This window comes from Onychostruthus taczanowskii, unplaced genomic scaffold (genome assembly GCF_017590055.1).
Source record: "Onychostruthus taczanowskii isolate IOZ18803 unplaced genomic scaffold, ASM1759005v1 scaffold9, whole genome shotgun sequence".
Taxonomy (NCBI): Eukaryota; Metazoa; Chordata; class Aves; order Passeriformes; family Passeridae; genus Onychostruthus; species Onychostruthus taczanowskii.
This window is the reverse complement of record NW_024506993.1, coordinates 16,883,891-16,903,182: the sequence shown is the minus strand read 5'-3', so window position 1 is coordinate 16,903,182 and position 19,292 is coordinate 16,883,891. Positions and strand designations below refer to the sequence as shown.

General features: G+C 49.8%; 1 protein-coding gene across 1 annotated transcript in view; it reads right to left on the bottom strand.

Annotated features, from left to right (window-relative positions):
- BSN (bassoon presynaptic cytomatrix protein) overlaps window positions 1-19,292 on the bottom strand; it is a 77,610-nt gene that overhangs the window by 34,495 nt on the left and 23,823 nt on the right. The window contains exon 3 of the mRNA XM_041425949.1: window positions 7,075-7,905. Coding sequence (XP_041281883.1) covers window positions 7,075-7,905 — 831 coding nt within the window. The remainder of the gene's footprint in view (window positions 1-7,074; window positions 7,906-19,292) is intronic.

Here is a 19,292-nt window from a genome sequence, read left to right as displayed (position 1 = left end):
ACTGTGAAACCTCAGTCGGGTGATGGAAAGTTACTCAGGCCCTTCCCATGTGGGTGAATTTTAATATTCATGGCACCCAACTGGTGAGAATATCCAATGCCCTTGCAGTGATGGTCCTGTACGTCTGTGTCCATGTCCCTGCTGCAAGGTCACTGTCCCTGTCTGTCTGCTCAAGGATGGCTTGAGTGACTTTCTGAAGGATGAGTCTGTGGAAGTTTCATGGACAGAATACCATCACCCCTGAGCAGCAGATCTGCAATACCTACCAAAATAAGCATTTGCTGGGAAAAGCTGTCAAAGCTTAGCTGGGGAGAAGAACTGCCATGAAGATCTATTCATGCTCTATACGAGCAAAAACCATTTCCCCAAATTTTTCCTTGTCACTTTCTAGGAAACCATAATCAATACCACAAGGATGAAATTTCACCACCAATTAAAGCAGAACCCACAGCGAGGTGGTGGCTCCAAGAGCTCTTACAGATATTGGGAAGGACATCTGCAGTTGAGACTCAGGTGTCACTTCTGCCCTGCTGCCACCTCACCTCCAGCACCACGGGCTGGCCCTGAAGCAATACTGACCTCCCCAAAGCCAAAAGCTGCCTGTTGTAAGCCCAAATCTTTTGACTGCCTGAGCCACAGTGAGCACTCAGGCTTTGATCCTGACTCACTTCCCAGCAAGACAGCTCTGGAGACACCTTGGCATGCTGGCCCTAGCAGCTTGCTAGCCCAGGAGCACAGCAATACAACAGGCAGCAGCTCCAAGTCCTAGGGCACAGCAAATGTGCTCTGGAAAACCAGCCTGGCATCGGGGAAGCATCGTTCACTTCAAATATATCTTCATTTAAAAGGCAGAAATCCCCTGCTTTGCTCAGCCACTGTCACTCCTCTCAAAATATTGTTCAGTTTTATGAACCATTGAAAACAACCTGCAGTGTGGGCAGGGTTGCCTCAGAAGTATCAATCAGCAGGGTCCACATACAGCTGACATTTGTCCCTTAATAATATAATTGCAGCTAAAACAAGAAAGGAACCTGGAGCTCTGGGCTTTTTTACTGATTAAAGAAAGGAACAGCAGTTCTTAAGATAATTTTAAAGTGGCCAGAAGCTGAGAGCAGGCACAGCAAGGCAAACCCCAGTGTGTGGAGCCAGTCCCAGAAGCTCCAAAAACACAACCAGCAGAAGGGCCAGCAGCAGAGAGAGCTACCATCTAATGGGGTTCTGCAGAAAATCCAGCAGTGAGGTCCAGCACAGAAACATGGATTGCACAAGTGGACCACCCACAGATGCTCCTCATCACCCATCAGATGGGACCCCAGTGGTAATTCAGACTTGTCTGCAAGGCTACAATGACCCCAGCCCCACTCCAGCCCCGTGTCCGCAGGAGGAGCTGTTGGGGAGCCCAGCGCTGCCCAGCCCAGCAGCAGGAACCAGCTTAATTACAGCAGGTTCAGCAGCACAGAAAACTCCTGAGTCACAGAGCTGTTAATTACCAGCCTTTAACAGGATTTGAGGGCTCAGGCCAGCGAAACCGCCTTCCTCTCGTGCAGAGCTACTATGCAGAGCTCTCAGTTTGACTTGAGTTTATGTGACTGACCCAAATATTCATACCCTCAGGGCTGAGATATTGTTTAAAATCATGATTTCTAGACAAAAATCTAGGAGAAACCCAGCAATTGCTGCATCCCGTGCCCTGCACCTCTGGCTACCTCTTTCTCCTGCAGAAAACTCCAGGGTCCAACCCCCTGCTCACCTTTCAGGAGTGGCACTTTGCTCTTCCTCTTGTCCCTGGAAAGGGGACTGGGCCATCCTAGTGCCCATCTGAGCTCCAGGGACACTGCCAAGCTGTCATTGCAGGACACTCGACTTAGGGAAAACAGCCTCAAAAGGGTGACTGACAACAGCTGCTCCCTGCTCCATCAGGAGCTGCAGAACATGTCCCTGCTGCCCTTTGAGCCTGGTAGGAGCAACAGGACAATAACAGGATCTGGATTCCTATGGAAAAATGATGCCTGAAAACTTCAAGCCCCTGACCCTGCTCATCACCCACCCTCCCTGTCACCCGACGAAGGCAGGCGGCTCTTTGGGAAGCATTTCTGATCAGCCCATGAAGGACATAGGGCTCTCTGAGATGGAGAGCTGCTGGATCCTCAGCACAGGCACCTGCGCTCCAGAGGGCAGGAGGTTCACATAGGGCTCTCTGAGATGGAGAGCTGCTGGATCCTCAGCACCCTCCTTAAGGCACATATATCCTGCTTTTCTGCCTTGGAGGGAGGGGGGAATGGCCCCAGACGCCAGACCGGAGCTGGAATTTCCCCCCCAGGACAGTGCTGAGCTGGAGGCTCTCTTAACCCCGCTAATCCTCTTTGCTTAGGAGCTAATTACATTCCCAGCCAGAGCAGGACCCTTGGGAAGGGGGCAGGGAGGCACAATCGGGAGCCGAACGCAGGCTGTGGCTGCCGCTCCCCCGCAGCGGGGGCAGGTGAGGCAGGAGCCCGCCGCTCCTCCCTGCTCCCTTTTTAAGCTCTTCTCTGAAACCTATGTGCCGACACCGAAATAATTTTGGCACAAAACCTTTCCTCGGCTCTCCTTCTCTAACCCATCCTCCGGCTGCCGGCAGTGACACCCTGTTCTGCACAAAGGCTGATCTCACGGAGCTTTTTCCCTCTCCCTGAAGTCCGCTTTCCCAGGCATTCCTCCCTGCAGCCGAGCGCAGGAGCTGCCGCGGCTGATTCTGCAAGTAGGGCAGGTCAGCCCATCCTCAGCATCAGCATCTCGAGCCTGAGCAGTGCAGCAGCCCACCCCGGGGAGCTGTTCTGCTCAGAGACCAATTTTGTGCAGCAGGAGCTCTTGGACTGTGATGAAAAGAGAGGTCTGGGGCTTTCTAGACAGTATTTGATACAGTGATCACAAGCTTCTTGCAAGAAATCCATCTGAACGGGCTGGTTTGTACCTGGCTGCAGGTACAAGGGGAGCAGCAGAAGGGGAACATGTCCCATGAAGGGCTCAAGCAAACGCTGCACCTGCATCCTGTGATACCACATCCAGGATACTCACAGAATCCTATATTTAAAGGACCTTAAAGCTCATCTTATTCCACCCCTCTACCATGTGCAGGGACACCATCCACTGGACCAGGTTACTCAAAGCCCCGTCCAACCTGGCCTTGAGCACTTCCAGGGATGGGAAGTCCACAGCTTCCCTGGGAAACCTGTCCCTGTGTCTCACCAACATATGATATGCATACACTATATTATATATGCATATAATGCACGTAATAAGGAGCCCAAGAGCATCAACTGGTGAGATCAGACAGGGCAATGCAGCAGCACCACCTATGACAACACAAGTGTTATAAAAAAAAAAGTGTTATTAAAAACAGGGTTGTTTTTACAATGCATGGGGAAATCAAGCGGAAAAAAGCAGTTTTACCATCTGGATGGGGCACAGCGGGTACCACAAATCAGTAAGAGGACCCTCCTGAGGGTCAGGTGCCCATTGGAGGTCACAGCCTGGCACCTGGGAATCAGCAGTGTTCTGCAGTGAAACTCGTCACTGCTCCTGTTTCAGGCTGGTTAATTAGGCAAAGGGGCATCCTGCCATGTTTATTTAGTAACACAACATGCATAGTTCATTTGTTCCTTAATACAAAACCCCTGGAGTCAATTGGGGTCAACTGGGGTTACTGGGAGAACATCATGCAAGCACAAGGCAAATCACGCTGCAAGCCAGCTCTTGCCAGATCACTTGTTCCCTCAGCAGACTCTGCCATAAACAGGAGAGATTTCCTACATCCCCACCAAAATGACCCAGCACTTGGTCTTCCTGCAACAGAAACCTCTTCCCTTCCTGCATGGCATCGAGCTGAGGCTGTAGGGAATTTGGGAGAGTCCCAAAGTGTCATCTCTGGCTTGAGAACATCTCATAGTACTGCTCCCAGGATGCAGCTCCTGGAGGAGGTGTGAGGAGGTGGGAGGAAGCTCCAGGCACCTGTACTCCTGGTATTTCACATAAACAACTTATTTAAAGCTGGGTAATATGTATTATGGCAAGCATGCAGAGGAAGTGGAAGTCAGGCACGCTTTTGGGATTCCTCTGCTGGTCACCCACAGCTTCCAGAGCCATGGGCCACCACAGTCCACACGCTTCTCCTGGGATGTACTGCCAAAATGCCACCCTCATCCCTAAACTCTTCACATGCCCTAGGCTTCCAGTTCTCACCAGCACCTTCTGGTCATTCCCACCAAGACACAAAGGCAGAGGAAAGCCAGCCTTGGTGGCAGGTCTTCTGGAAACTCTGGACTCAGAGGCACGACCCAGCTTCTCGCGAGTGGGGTACTCTCGGAGCATCCTTCACCTGCGTAAGCATCAGTCTACAGTGGAGCATGGACAATAAGAGAAGCACAAGTTACCCTTTTCTTTGGGTGGCTCAGCACCTATGCAGCTCAGCCAGTGAGTTCACAGAAAACCAGCACTTTTAGTATTTTCTTCTCTTTTGGTAGGTTTGGGTGCACTTGGCTGAGCAGAGTGCTGGGGAGGAGGCAGCTCCTTGGATACCTCCCCAGGCAGCTGCACAGGGTGGGAGGGGACAGCAGGGACACAGAGCCTCCGACTCCATGTTTAGATCAGGAGTGGGATGGGAATGAAAATACCATGGGTATAATAACACATCTTTCCAGGGAAATCAGAAGTTATAGGGGGTTGCAAATAGGGGCAACAGCCTTCCCTGCTTTCTGGAAGTGATGATACAACTTCATTTGCAGGAAACACATTGTTTTAGCACTGTTTTATCCTTCTTCCAGTAAACCAGGTCACTGTGGGCCATGCCCTCTCCCTCCCTGATGCTTTTGGGCCCAGGGTGAAGCCTTGCCCAGGCTCCAGGGGTGCATACAGAGCATGCACAATCTCACCCACAGTTTGTGCTCCTCTGCACTTACCAGACTTGGGATCAAATCCCTCATTAGTTTTCACACAGCTTCCAAGGGCAACTTATAGCCAAGGTCCTAATTCATCAAGCAATTAATGGATCAAGCCTCACTACTTCAAAGACTGAGTTCTGGTATTTGCATGAACCTCAGGGCTTGGGACAAGCCCATGTGAGCTGCAGGCAAAAAGAGATCAGACCACAGAGCAACTTTCCCAGAAGATCAAGCAAACCTAAAGCCCAACCACATTAACAGACCTTGCAATGCTTTCCTTTCCTCAGAAATTTTTTGTTAAAAACATCTACAGCACAAGTGTTGCACTTCTTTCTCAACTCTTATAAAAATAAATCTCATAAACCAACCCAACCATGCAGAGCTGGACAAAGGTTCAGTGTAAGGGCAAACAAAAGCCATGACAGCACAACACCTGGGTAAGACCTTGCTGTGGGTCTTCACTCTGTATGAAGGTTCCTAGATGTTGCAGGGATGAGCTGCAGCAAGAAACACTAAGAGGAGCATACATGCCAGGGTGTGTTTGCCCAAGGGCGTCCAAAGGCATTTGCTCAAGAGCTCTGGGAACCTGGGCAGAGTCCAGCCTTCAAAATCTGAAATTTAATCCCAGGTGTCAGCTAGTGACCCTGCAGACAAGGGCTGAGGAGAGCTCACCTTTCCCTGGTACATGCAGAGATCACCATGTTACTGGCTACAACTCAACCCCAAATTAATTCTCTAATTAATTAATTAGCAGCCGGGTGCCAGCGAGCATTGAAGCCTTTTCACCAATCCATGAGCTTTCTGAAGCCTGGGAACACATTGCTGCCTAGGGGCATGCCAACACGGGGTTCAGCCCTACCCAAAGAACAAACACTTGGACAGCTTTCCTCACTCAAGCCCCCGGGGCAGGGTGGAGGCAGTGGGGGAGCAACAGCAGGAGCAGAGCACTGGCACTGAAAACAGCTCTGTGTACACTGAGATGGCCATTTGGGGGGTTTGCACCTCCACAGACACGCTGGCATCTCCTCCACTGCCAACGTGACCACGAGCAGAGCAGCAGCAGCAGCTTCAGGAAGAACAGAAAATTACTGGGTGTAATTGAAACTGCAGGGAGGAGCTAGGGACATAAAATGTAATTATCTGCCATGGAATGAATCCAAGATTAGCAATCCTACTTCTGGTCATTTCAAGTTCCCATTAACTTCTCCATGTGCTGATGTTATCAATTCTGTGTCTTAACTGTCTGTGAGATGCAGCACTTCCAGGAGCAAGCCCTGGGCCTCCACTGGTCAGGGTCTCAAATCACTTGTCCAGGATGGAGTGAAGTGCCTGGAAGATGTGCCTCCCTAGCATCCAAGGTGGAAGGGGTAGGGGGATGCTCCAGCTGAACCAGTTGCACCACTCTCCTCTCTAGGCACCAGTGGCTAGAATTGGCTAAGGTAATTCTTTGGTGCTTGGGAAGATGATCTATGTGGGCATCACAATTCAGAGACATTCTCAACTATAACAGGTAAGATTGGGTGGATTTCAGACCATCTCAGCCTCCGTTCTCCTCTCCTTGCCCTCCATCTCAGCAGGCTGCAGAATTCACCATCCAATTCACACCAAACAACACTGGGCATGCCCACATCCACCCTATGCACAGCCCATTCCACTGTCCTGCACCCAGGCTCCTCTTGCTGAGTCCCTGACAATTTCTTCCCCTGTATCATCTTGCAGCCTCACCATTTGAGAATGCAGGAGCTGCAGAACATCCCTTATTAGCCTCATCTCCAGTCTGGCCAAGGCTTCCATCCACAGCCTCCAACAGGAGGAGGACACTAGTTGGTGACTGGTACTTGCATGACCTCACCCTTGGATACCTTTGGGGAGCAGTGGGCACTGCTGGGGGTGCCCTTAACAACAGCCATGCCTTGTTCTGTTCTGTATTTCATTGCATGAAAATAGTGCACACACACGAAATCCATGTCTTTGCCAAGAGGTGAAGGACCATGAACTCCAGCCCTGCAGCTTGCCCCAGGAGGAAACTGACTTCAGCAGTTTCTTAAAGGCTTTTTATAGACTTTTGAAAGCAAGCACCCCATCTTTTCTCCGTTTTAAGCAAGGAGAGAGCACACACCCTTGGATCAGAAGACACCCACCCCGCCAGCCCCCTTACCTCCACGAGGTGAGGCGTGGGGTTGAAGCCGCACATGTTGCAGACCTGCTGCCGGCAGGTAGTGCAGGTGTTGTAGTTGGGGGGCTCACTGGAGCCCACGTTGATCTCTGCCTTGCAGAGGGGGCACGAGACCCTTGCTTTCGGCACTTCCTTTGGCTTGACACCCTGCTCCGGCTTGCCCGGCTTCGCCGCCGCTGCGGCACCAGCCCGGCCCTGTGCCCCTGGGGCTTTGGGCCCAGCCTCTTTGCTGGCGTCGCTGAAGACAATTTTTGGAGGCACTTTGCCAGGAGACGGCTGGCTCGGAGCAGGGGCCTCTGGCTGGACAGACATGAGCGTGCTGGCCTGGGTCAGGAGGGATGCCCCGAAGCCGAAGAGCTTCCCTGTGAGCCCCTCCTGGGGCTGCTCTGGTGCTCCAGCCCCGGCGGCCGGGGCAGCAGGCTTTGCCCCTGCATCTCCTGGCGTCTTTCTCTGCTCAGAGGGGGAAGGCTTGGCTTGCTGATGCTGCGGGGAGGACCTGGCCTGATGCTGCGGGGAGGACCTGGCCTGATGCTGCGGGGAGGACCTGGCCGCCTCCTGAGGTTTTGGCTGTCCTTGGCCGTGCGGTTCCCTCTGCGGCGTTGTGGGCTGAGGTTTGGGTTGCTCTTGTGGCAGGGGGCGGGGGGCTGGCGGGGTCTTATCTGCAGCCGGGGGTTGCGGGTGCTTGGCTGGGGACTGGGAGGGGGACGGCGAAGGGGAGTGCAGCTGCTGCTGGCTCTTGGAGCGAGGAGCGGTGGTCATGTCCATCCCCAGCGCCCGCTGCATCTGGCAGTTCAAGCACAGCCATTCCTTCACCTGGGAGACAAGGAGAGGACATGGGCAGTGAGTGACGGGTAGGTGCAGCTGCCTGCAGGTAGCCCCAGCACACCCTTACCTCTCCCCAAACAGACCCCACATAGCCACAGAAACCAGTCACCAGCCCCTGAAAAACATTTCGGTACCATGTTCTTCACTGGCAGTACCTTGCAGTCAGGGCAAGCAGCCCCCATCTGTCACAGGTACCCACGGCACAGCATGCCGGCGTGAACGCCAGCTTTAATTAGCCTTGGTCTGCTTCCAAGGCTTCTGCTGCGAACTGACTGCTTGCCATGAGGCTCTGCCTCTCCTGGGGGAAGAGGGGCCTTTCCGAGGCCTCACAGCTCCACCAACTCCCCAAAGCCCATTTTCTCCCTCCTGCTTGGTGACCAGAGATACCAAAGAGAATAGCCAAGGCCAAATGAGGAAACACCACTGTGCCATGCTCAGCGCTTCCCTGGGGCTAGCAGAGATGGATTTTCTGGAATCAGTGCAGTGGTAGTGATACTCCCTCTCAAAATTTGGCTCTGGAATGCTATAGGGGAGTGCAAAGAGTGCTGCTCCTTGCACAATGCATCTGCACTTCCAGGAAGGGAAGTGCAGCCTGGAGAGCAAAGGGTTAATTTTCCCTCTCACCATGATGAACTTTTGCATGCAAATGAAAAACAGAACAGTTCCCTGGCTAAGTGGTGATAAACGAAAGACTTTCCCCATGAGAGATGTTCCCTGTGACACACTAATGTCTAAATTAAGTTAATTAAAGAGGTTGTAGAGCCTTTCCGTATGAGGAATCACCAGGATGCTCAGCAGCTACACAAGTATTAATATACAGCACAGTCAGCAGGACAGCCCGGTCTGCTTCCAAAAGACTTCTCCAAGATAATTAACTAAGGTGGCAAAAAGGTCCACAACATTCCCAAAAACCAGAGCAGCACCCAGGACAAGCAGATGCAGAGCTTGGCAGGAGCAGCACCCAACCTGGCCCTTGTGCTCCCACAGGCCTGCACCCACTGCACGAGGTGTGGATTTTCCTGCCTTTCATTCTGGAAGCCATCTCTTCATTCCAGTGTTACGGATCACCTCTAAGGCTCAGCTTAATCCCTGCTGCAGAGACATTAATCACCTTGCCCAATCCCGCAGCTCCAGGTCTGCTTGGCCTTTTGGTCCTGCAGTTGGAGGCACGGCTGATTCATAACCTGGCCCCAGGACTTTTCCCCCTACACTCCAACGACACAAACAGGCACATTTCAACCTTTTTCTACTGCAGGAGCTGCCTGCAGAGATGTAGGGTGTCACTGTAGGTCTCATGATGGGATATGATGACAAGTCCTCGAGAGGTGAGGCAGATAAGCCCTAAACTCCTCCTGACAAGTCCCCTCCCCAGAGGGCTTCTCATAAAGGCCAGCCTTCAAATAATGAAGTTTTAAAAACAGAGGAAATTCAGATCAGCTAGGAAAGATGGTTCAAATTCACGGGGGGTGGATGCAAGCTCCACCTGCCCACCGCAGCCCTTCCCCTCTCCGCCCAGCACACGCCGGGTGCCAAGGCTTGGCACTGCCTCCAGCAAAACTCTCCCATCACCTTACAAGCCTGGCTGCACATCAGCTCTGTGCTTTTCCCAGACTTCCCTGTACTTGCTGAGCTCCCACGCCACTCTCTACACCAGCCTCCGCTCGAGTCCTTCACTTGGAGCCGAGGGAAAACAGCCTCAATTTTCCCCAGCAATTTTGTGCTACATTGTCGTTTCTCCAAGCTGTTCCAAAGGAGCCACATTATATTTAGTTCCTGAAAATAGTACTTCAGTTTTTATAATTTCTTAGGGTCTTGCTGTCTCTCTTCTGACATCCAGAATTTCTTGCGTTATTTTTGCTTTCACACCCCCTGGAATTTTTTCCCACAGTTCTATTTCAAGAGAGTGTCTACCAAAATCCCATCAGCTTTGCCCACCATCCCCATCAGCTCAAATTAAGGGAGAGCCAATCCTTTCTATTCAGGTTCTTGTTCCCAGGATGCAAGAAATTCAAATCTTCCCTCTCCACATAATCTCCTTATCCGCACTTTAAGACCCTTACTGAGGTGGAAAGTGGGGGAAGAGGAGATCCACTCCCTCCCTGTGCCACACAGAGTCCCCCACTCTGCCCTTGGCCAAGGTTTCTCCAGGAAAACCAGGGCAGTGGGAGGCACTGTGCCTGGGGCCACAGGAGCTGTGTATGGCTCATGGACAAGCCCACCAGGACCTCCCTCAGCTCAGGGCTGAAGAACAATGGGATCATTGTAACTCTCTGACTTTTCACAATGAACCTACCACACAGATAGGAAAAAGCCAGAGGGTGTTTTAGATGGGATAGGAGCATCCAATTGCCCTTGGTGACTTGGTGAGGAACTGCTGAGGAACATCTGTCCTGGGGAGCAGGAGAAAGCTGCAGGAAATACAGTGGGGCATGAGCTCCCAGAGCAAGCATTTGAGATGTAAATTGAGCTGGGATTATCACAAATTGCCTGGCCGGCCTCCACTGATGCAACTGATGACACACCGTGTGGGTTACACAGATCAAAGACAACTTAAAGGATGCTGCAGGGAAGATAGCAGAGAGGAAGGGCTGAGTTGTCTTGCCAAAGATCCTTCCCCCAAGGAGGAGAAAGGAGAAGGGAAAAGCCTGGGTGATAAAGAAATAGTAGAAAAAAAAATCATTCTTTTCATATTCTTTTCCCCTATTTCTCTCTGCTGTTTTCTGGGCATCTTCCCCCTGCATGATGAATCTGCAAGCTAGAAGAGGAGCATTTAGAGGATGGTGATGCAAATAATGAAATAATCCCATTCCATCTATTTCTGTGTCCTGTTTGCCCAGTTCTTCACCAAATCAGAAGTTTCAGGGGTTGGATTAGTAAAGATTTACACCCAGACTCTTCCTAGAAAGGATGGGGGTCCATCACTGGGTGGAGATGGAAGGGATGCTAATGAGACAGATATGATGGACAGGCTGTAATCACTGTCCTGGAACATTTGGGAACAAGAAGGATTACACTCGTTATGAGGATGAAGCGTTTCCATCCTATTAGCAATTGAGAACATTCAACAACATCTACCAGCACCAGAAGATATTTAAATTTGGCAGAACTGAATAATTTTGCATCCAAGAGCTCTAAGAGAACTAAGAAAACTGCTGCGTGCTGATGTTCATTTTTAAGAGGAAATTTTAGGAGGCTGGAAGAGTCTTCTGCTTGAAGAAGGCAAAGGTATGGCCTGCAGGGGACAGGCAGACAGACATCTGTCCAAGGCAGAAAAACAGTGCAGAGAACTGAAGGACACACAAATACATCCATCAACATGGGTTTAGGAAAAATAGGTCACAGCAAAGCAAACCTGATTTTATTCTCTGCACATCTGATATTAGTAATGCACAGAAGCAATATCCTTGATGTCCAAAAGGTGTTTTGACCTAGTATTGTGTGACATGCTGACAAAAATAAAAAGCAGACTGGTTACCTGGCTGAGCTGGGGGCAACAAGAATTCACCACTGCCAAGGTATCATCATCTCACTACGGGCAGCACCACTCATACACAGTGGGTTTTGGTAAAACCACAGAATCAGAATGGTTTTGGTTGGAAGGAACTTTAAAGATCATCTTGTTCCAGCCACTCATATCTTAAATATCGATGAAGATGAGTCTCTACTGCCTAGCAAACCTGTGCTTAATCCATGCAGGAAGCCTGGAGCTGGAAGCAGGAGTGAGGAGGTGGCTCAGCCTCCTCTTCCAGCACCAAGGGACTCCTTCCAGAGCCCTCCATGGTTCCACACCGACATTTTAAGGAGATTAGTAAAACACAGGCCGGATCTGTAAGAGTGATTCTAGGGATGCAGAAAATGTCTGAAATGAGAGAATTGAAGAGGTTGATCTTTTTAGTTTATCAAAGAGAAGATTAAGAAGTGACTTGATTACGATATAGCAGCACATTCAGTGGAAACAATATCAGGTACTAAAAGGTTGTTAATTAGGCACAAAAAGGCATAAAAAGAACTAATGACTGGAAGTGGAAGCCAAATATATTAAGCATCACTTTTAACAGCAGATGTTTCTAACCATTAAAGCAAATTATACACATGCTGTTGGGCTCAGCAGAAGACTTAGGGAGGTAAAGCTTGCAGGCCTTTCATCTATAGTGTATTTTGTGCCTGTTCTGGTCTCACAAGCTTTGCCAGCTTGAACCATCCCATCTGTACGGACATTTGGAATGTTTGTATCTGATACCTGACCTGCCCCAGCCTGCATGCAGTTCCCAACACACCTATGACCAGCAGCCTTACCTTTCCCACCACAGAGCCCTCCAACAGCCCAGAATATTCCTCAAAACCCCCTTCCAAATCTTATTATTCCCCAATGCATGAGTAGGTCAGCAAGTGGCAGTGCTTGCTGGGTCACAGCTGCCAGATGTGCCTCCCCCCTGAATGCTGTCCTGTGAGCACAGACCATTTGCAAATCCTGTTAGGAATGAAAACTTTCCAATCAGTTGTTTTCTTTTTAAAAATTGCAGCAGGAATATCCACAGCACGTGCTGTCTCTGCCAGTGCAGACTTAAACATTGATAAGAATTATAAATTGAATACACATATACACACAGACATATAAAATTACAGGCATGGTGGGCTAGATTGTGACCCTCTGCAGAGCAGTACATAATAAGGGGGAAAAAGATCCATCCCTGTGCACTGTGCTTTCTAAATCATCTAGAAAAACATCAAGAAAAGCACACGTTTAAAAAGGATCTGAAATGATACAGACACAGCTTGAGTCTGTAAGGCTTCTGCAGTTATTCTAACACCACCTATTTTAGGAGACTGTGTGAAAATAGCCCATCCCCAGTATTTGTTACCAGGAGATGTGAGGGAGTGCTGGTTATGTGCAGGTTGTTTTGTTCCCCTGTGGTAAGACAATACAGCTCTAAAAGTATCTCAAGTATACAGTTCAGCCTTTGCAGTGGGCAGAAGCTTTAAAATGAGCACTGTAAGCAGAAAAGCATTGTAGTTGAACATCCAAGATATTTTCACGCCAAAATTTAGGATTATAATTAAGAGTAATTCTGTCTTTGCTGAGGGTTGGTTATTTTGGACCATTTGGAGGTCACCCAGGATGTTATCCTACTACAGAAGAATAATAAAACCAAAAAGGAGAGACCATATTTAGATTACCATATTTATGACTTTGGAGATTTGAGATGGAATGGTTCCTCACCAGCTCTACCCATTTAGACCTCACTGCAGCCAAAGCCATTGACCTTGCTGGCTACACACCCTCATGTCAGAGGAGGCCACTGGGCTCAGGCCATCTGACCTGCTTTAAACAATTATTTTAGACTGGGAAGGACAGAGCCCAAGTCATCTTGAGTCCAGCATGACCAATCCCACCCAAGGGTGACTATTTTGGACAGGACAGAGAAAAGGAGCTTTGTTCAGCAGAAGATACAATCAATACTCATCCTTTGGCATGAGATGAGATGAGATGCACAACGAGCTGAGAAAACAGAAACCAATTCATGGGAATTCAGAACAGAAAAGGAACGTGGGTTTTCTGTGAGTTGCCGAAAACATGTGTATTTAATAATTCTACAAAACCAAAATCCTGAAAAAACCCCCAACTGTGTTTGGGAAGAGTGTAACAGGGCACCTCTGGCAGCAGCTCTTCAAATCCAAGAGCCTTGAGTGGGCCCCTTCCCCAGATGAAGCCACCCTCCCACAGATGCACCCCAAGGTCACAGCTCCCTCTGCCTTTTGCAGCACCAGTATGAGTATAAAAATAACCCCAGCTGGAACTGGGTAATGAAGGTACTGTGCTAATCAGACTAATAGAGAGGCTCAACAGCAGGATCACTGACTGGATGGACACAGGTTTCATTCATGGCTGCTACTGGCTTATCCTGGAGGAACACTGCAACAGCCTGGCCTCTCCAAGAGCTGCCAGTGCCCTGCCTGAGAGCGTCCTTAAGTGTCTTCAGCTCGGCAGCTCTGCCTGCACATGAAGAACTGTTGTCTCACAAAATCAGCCAGTCAGCAAAACGTCCCTTCCATCCATGCCTCCCGGGTCCACTCCTGAGGAGCTCTCTGGGGGGCAGGTCTCGTGTTTTACTTGTCACACTGAGCTCTGCCAAAGCCACATACACACTCTGCAATTAAACAATATCCTGATCCAAGGGAAGAGGCAGTGCTAGAAGGCAGCCCTTGGCTAGAGAACAGAGGGAACAGCAAGTTGTGGGGAGCTGGGATACTGCTGGGAAGGCAGGAGGTGGGAATGGTTGCAGGAGACCAGGGAAAGCTCAGCAAATCCTGGAGGAGCTGCTGATGCATGGAAAAAACTGAAGGTACCCTGTGGATCAGGTTTCTTACACCATCCCAGACTGGCTGATGGAGTGCACGACAAATATATACCTTTTTCTGAAGTTTTAGGTTTGTTTTATAGCAAAACTAAATTCTCTCTGGAAGTGCTTGAGGCAAAGGTTGGATGGGGCCCTGAGCAATCTTATCTCGTGGAAGGTGTCCCTGCCCATGGCAGGGGGTTGGAGCAAGGTATCTTGAAGGCCCCTTCCAAGCCAACCCATTTCATGAGACTGTTGCTGAATTCTCCCACAGCAGCACAGGGACAGTTTGCCACGGAGCTCATGTGTGGAGGGCAGGAAAAGCAGCCCTGGTCGTTTGGATCAGTGCACATCCTACATGCAAATGCAAAGAGGAGTCTGCAAAGCATCCCGTGGAGGCTGTGATGTGGGGTATCAGCCAGAGTCCGAGCTGAGGGGCACGGATAACACCAGGAGGCCTTGGGAGGAGCATGAGCAGCCCAGGGTGCAGGAGCTGCTGTGTGCCCAGGGCCAGGCTGCATGTCAAGACATCACCAGAATTCACGCCTGCATCCAGGTGGAGAGGAGGCGGATGCAAACATGCAGGCAGCGTGGGCTGAGGCTTCCTGGTCCAAATCTAAAGCACAGTTTGAGGAGAATCCAGGGCTCCAGAGAAAATGTGCAATTAGGAGTGTTTCAGCACTTAATTGACAGGTGAATTGGTCAGAGGCACCGAGTCACTTGTCAAAAAGGCCACCTTATGCTCATCTTTATCTTCAAACATCTCAATATAAATAAAATCTAGTCCTTGGCACTCCTGCCCAGAAGGGGAAGCCACCGGAGCCGTCAGTAATCATCCTGCTAATGCTTGCCAGAAAATAATCAACTTGCTCGCTTGCTGGCGAGTGAGAGGAACCAACCCCCAAACTCATCTCCTTCTCTGCAAATAACAGATGGGAAACTGCGTTTGTCCAGAGAATTGAGCTGCGAAATAAGACAGTGCCATTTCATCCTATGAGTCACTTCTCAAACAGTTTCCTTTCTCTGGTTAGCACTCCCTGAACCAACCCAAGGCTACTTGAGCACGTCTCCTCTCTCCAAAGGGCATCAGGAGGCACTGACCCCCACGAGGCTCTGCAGTTTCAAAGACGACCTCCAGCACCTGCACCTCGCTGCTCGGTCCATCTTTCCCTGCACCACACAGCCACGGACACAGGGATGAAGCGGACACGATCAAAGGAAATAACTGCACGCCCAACAGCTTTGCAACTAACCTCGATCCGCCGTCATAGGCAGGACGGTGCTCCCCGGCAGCATCCCCCATGGCTAGCTCCTCGGGAAATGAGAGCATCCCCTCCTTCAGTGCTTGCCCTTGCTGGCAGAGAGGAGCAGATGGGCAGAGGAAACCTTTCCAGCACCAGACCCAGCGCTGCTCCTCTGCTCCCCCCGGAGCGCGGGTCCCCCGCCTAACAAGGCGCTGCCTAGCTAAGCAAACCGGCAGTGCCGCCGCCCGAGGCAAAGGGACAAGTCCTTCCAGTTCATTAGGGAAGGTTTCTTGTGCGATTTGCTGCCTCACTAGCTCCTGTTTAGACAGCCTTTGTTCCTCGTCCGCAGGAGTGCATGGAAGATTTGGACGTCTGTACGTGCTGGGAGGAAGGATGCTGTTCCCTGGGCCGGGGCAGGGAGCACGGCAGAGCTCATCCCGGGCTTTAACCTCCCGAGCTCTAAGTGCAGCCCCGGGGCCCTCTCGCTCCCTAATGCGGGACTTCCACGGGAGCCCTCTCGGCCAAGGAAAGCCTAATGGCTTGCTTTGCCTTTTTCTGCTGCTGCTCCCGTGCCCTGCCGCCAGCCGAAGGACGGACGTCCTGAGTAACAGGAGCCTCCGGTCCTGCTCACTCATTGTCTCCTGCAGAACTAAAATAGCAGCCTGGGAGGGAGCAGAGGAGCTCAAAACTTTCCATTCCCTGGCACCTCCTGCCCAAAGAAGAGGAATACATGAGGCCACGGAGCTCCTCGGGGTGTCATGTGCAGCAGAGATGCAATTCACAGCTATAATGCTATAAAGAGCACAGGCTGCTCCCAGTAAATAGACTTGTAACAGATCAATTTGAAAGCAGCCCAGTTTCCTATTAGTAACACAGAATAAAATCATCCACTTACTGCATGGCTCACATTTATTCAGCTCTGAGTGGTCCCTGTTGTAGCCTTGCTCATGAGCTTCCAGCTCCTATGGGAACACTCCTGGACAAGTACAGCAATGGGAGATAATGGCTGTAGCTCAGGGACTAAACTAAACACTTGAATATATAAAGGTCCTTTCACCCCCAAACTTTGAACTACCTTGGCAGCATCAACATCTGAGTACAGCACAGCAGTGATGAGGGCAGAGAGGAGCACGATCCTCTGACCCACGTGTCTAGGATGGAAGGTTTTAAACACTAAAACCAATTCTGGTCCTGGCATAAACAGCCCAAAGTGTTTTCAGAGACAGTGTTGCAGACCTGATGTTATGGCCTCACACTTTTTCCAGACTGAAGGAGCCAAGTTAAGTCTAATTTATCCTGGGCTAGTGTGTATTCACAAATAAAGCCACTGGAATGAAAAACTTGTGTGAATGAACACATCATAGTGGATCAGTGCATCAAAACGGAGTGTATCCTCTGCCTTTCTTTTTTTCTTGTTGTTGTTATTCTGGATTAAATATGTAACAAATGCTCTTGCAGAATTTAGGGCCTGAAGATAGACAAGCCACTGCACAATCTTTTTACATACCTAAACAGACTTAATTGCTCAATTATTCCAGATAAACACGATAAGTTGCCTGTCATGAATAATTTATAATCCAGCTAGCCACACAATCTGTGAAAGACAAATCTATGGCTGCAGCAAAAGAAATGCAAGCAGATGCCATAATCCCAAGACACCCTTCTGGGTACCAAATGCTGGTCAAAGGAGCAATAGGCTGCCCAGGGCAGGTTTGATCTTCCTTTGGACAGCCCAGACCTTCATCTGGGTTACTGTGTTGCTGAGAGGATGCAATTATTGACAAATAAAATAGGCACAAAGTATGGGTGTGCACCTTGGAGGAGACAGGCACAGCACACACTCCCCTCCTGTTCATGCTCTGGACGTGGCTGGGTGTCCCATGCAGCCCCTCCTGGGTTGTACTGGTTTTCCCAGGAATTGCATCAGATGGTGGTGACGAGCTGAAGAGCTGCAGTGAGGATGCAGTGCTGGAGGATGGAGGCTCACAGGGCCTGCCACAAGGGACAACACTCAGGGTGCCGGGGAAGAGCTAAGGGAAGGAGCAGTGCCAGGGGGAGGAAAGGTCCCATCCAGCCAGAACTTACCATGCTTGGATAGGAGAGACCTCAGAAGGCAACCTGGAAGGAGTCCAGGAGGAGGGCTAATCCTAAACCCATGACAAAGCCATCCCAGGCAGCTCCCTTCCCAGGGCAGAGGGGAAATGAAGCAGGCAGAGGGGCAGGCACCAGCTCCTGGCTCCAGTGACCCCAGATAAAGGCAAGGGGCTTTCCCACGGGACTCAGGGCACTACCACAAACCTTGAGCCTCTTTGTGACTCTCTGAGAAGCAGAGGAGAGGCACTGGGAAGATTTCCTCCAGCCTGGGCACCCCTTCCCAGAAACAGCTTGTCCAGTCACCAGTGACCTATTTTACATAAATTAGAATAGGTTTTTTGTGTTGGAACTCCTATCCCAGTTCTAATATACCTGGACATCCAAATACACCTGGCATAATGACGTAAGTCATCATCCACTAAATAAAATTTACACAAGAATCTGCAAACAATTAGTTTGCACAGATACCCGTAAATCCACATCACTTTTAATTGGGTTTTTATAGCTATTATTTAGCCTTGAAGAAGGGGCTACTTCACTGACAGCCTGTCTACAAGAGCAATCACCCTGTCATCAAAAAAATATCAAAGCTAGTTGCAAAGCAAGATTAAAATTGGTCATTCAAATCATGATTTGATGAGAGTTAGAGTTGGAGTTGTTCAGCCTAGAAAGAGACGACTCTAAGGAGCCCTTAGAGCCCCTTCTAGTACCTGAAGAGGCTACAAGAGAGCTAGAGAGGGACCTTTTACAAGGACATGGAGTGACAGAAAAACAGGGAACAGCTTCACATGACAAGAGGGCAGGAATAGAGAGGATATTGGGAAGAAAATTAATTACTGTGAGGGTGCTGAGGCACTGAAACAGGATGACCAGGATGTGATGAGATGTGAACTTCCCATTGCTGGACATGTTCAAAGACAGCTTGGATGGAGCTTGGAATTACCTGGTTTAGTGGAAGGCATCCCTGACCACAGCAAGAACTGGAATGAGATGAGCTTTAGGGTCCCTTCCAACCCAAACCATTCTGGGATTCTAGTCTATGATATTTTGCTTGCTGAGCTGAAGTCATCATTGCCGTGGAGATCTAAACCAATACACCAGAAAGGTGAATAAACTCTTAATGAAAAAGAATCCTGATACTTGAAAGTTTGTCTTTTCTGTCACAACCCAAGCCAAAATTTGAAGTGACTCCATTCTGGAGCTTTCTGCAGCCTTTCTGAATGGGAGTCCACAGGATTACCATAGAGTAACCTGCTTAGGACACCTCAGCACAACTAAAAACCTTGGGCAAGCTTACAACAAAAGCCAGTTTAGTTCAGCTCAAATAAAGGGTCAAGTCCTCAACTGCAAGACTAGAAACTGCTACAAAAGAGAAAAGCATTACACTAGAAATCACTCAGGTAAAACACCAAAAATACTGCAGAAGCAAATGCTCTTCTAGGGCTTCTTAGCTTTCCTTTGAAAGATCTCCAACAAGCAGCACATAGACAGAGCCAGCTGCAGTGCTCCACGTCCATCCAGACAGCAAGAAAACTACAGAGGAGCAAACTGCACAGTTCAAGCTGATTTCACCCTGCTTTGATTTGCTCCAGTGCCAATCAAAAACACCTTCTGAAGAGAACCACTAAAACTTGTTCACTCGTGTGTAATCACCAGTCACGGGACTGACTTGATGACCTGCATGGCTCATTTTTTGCAG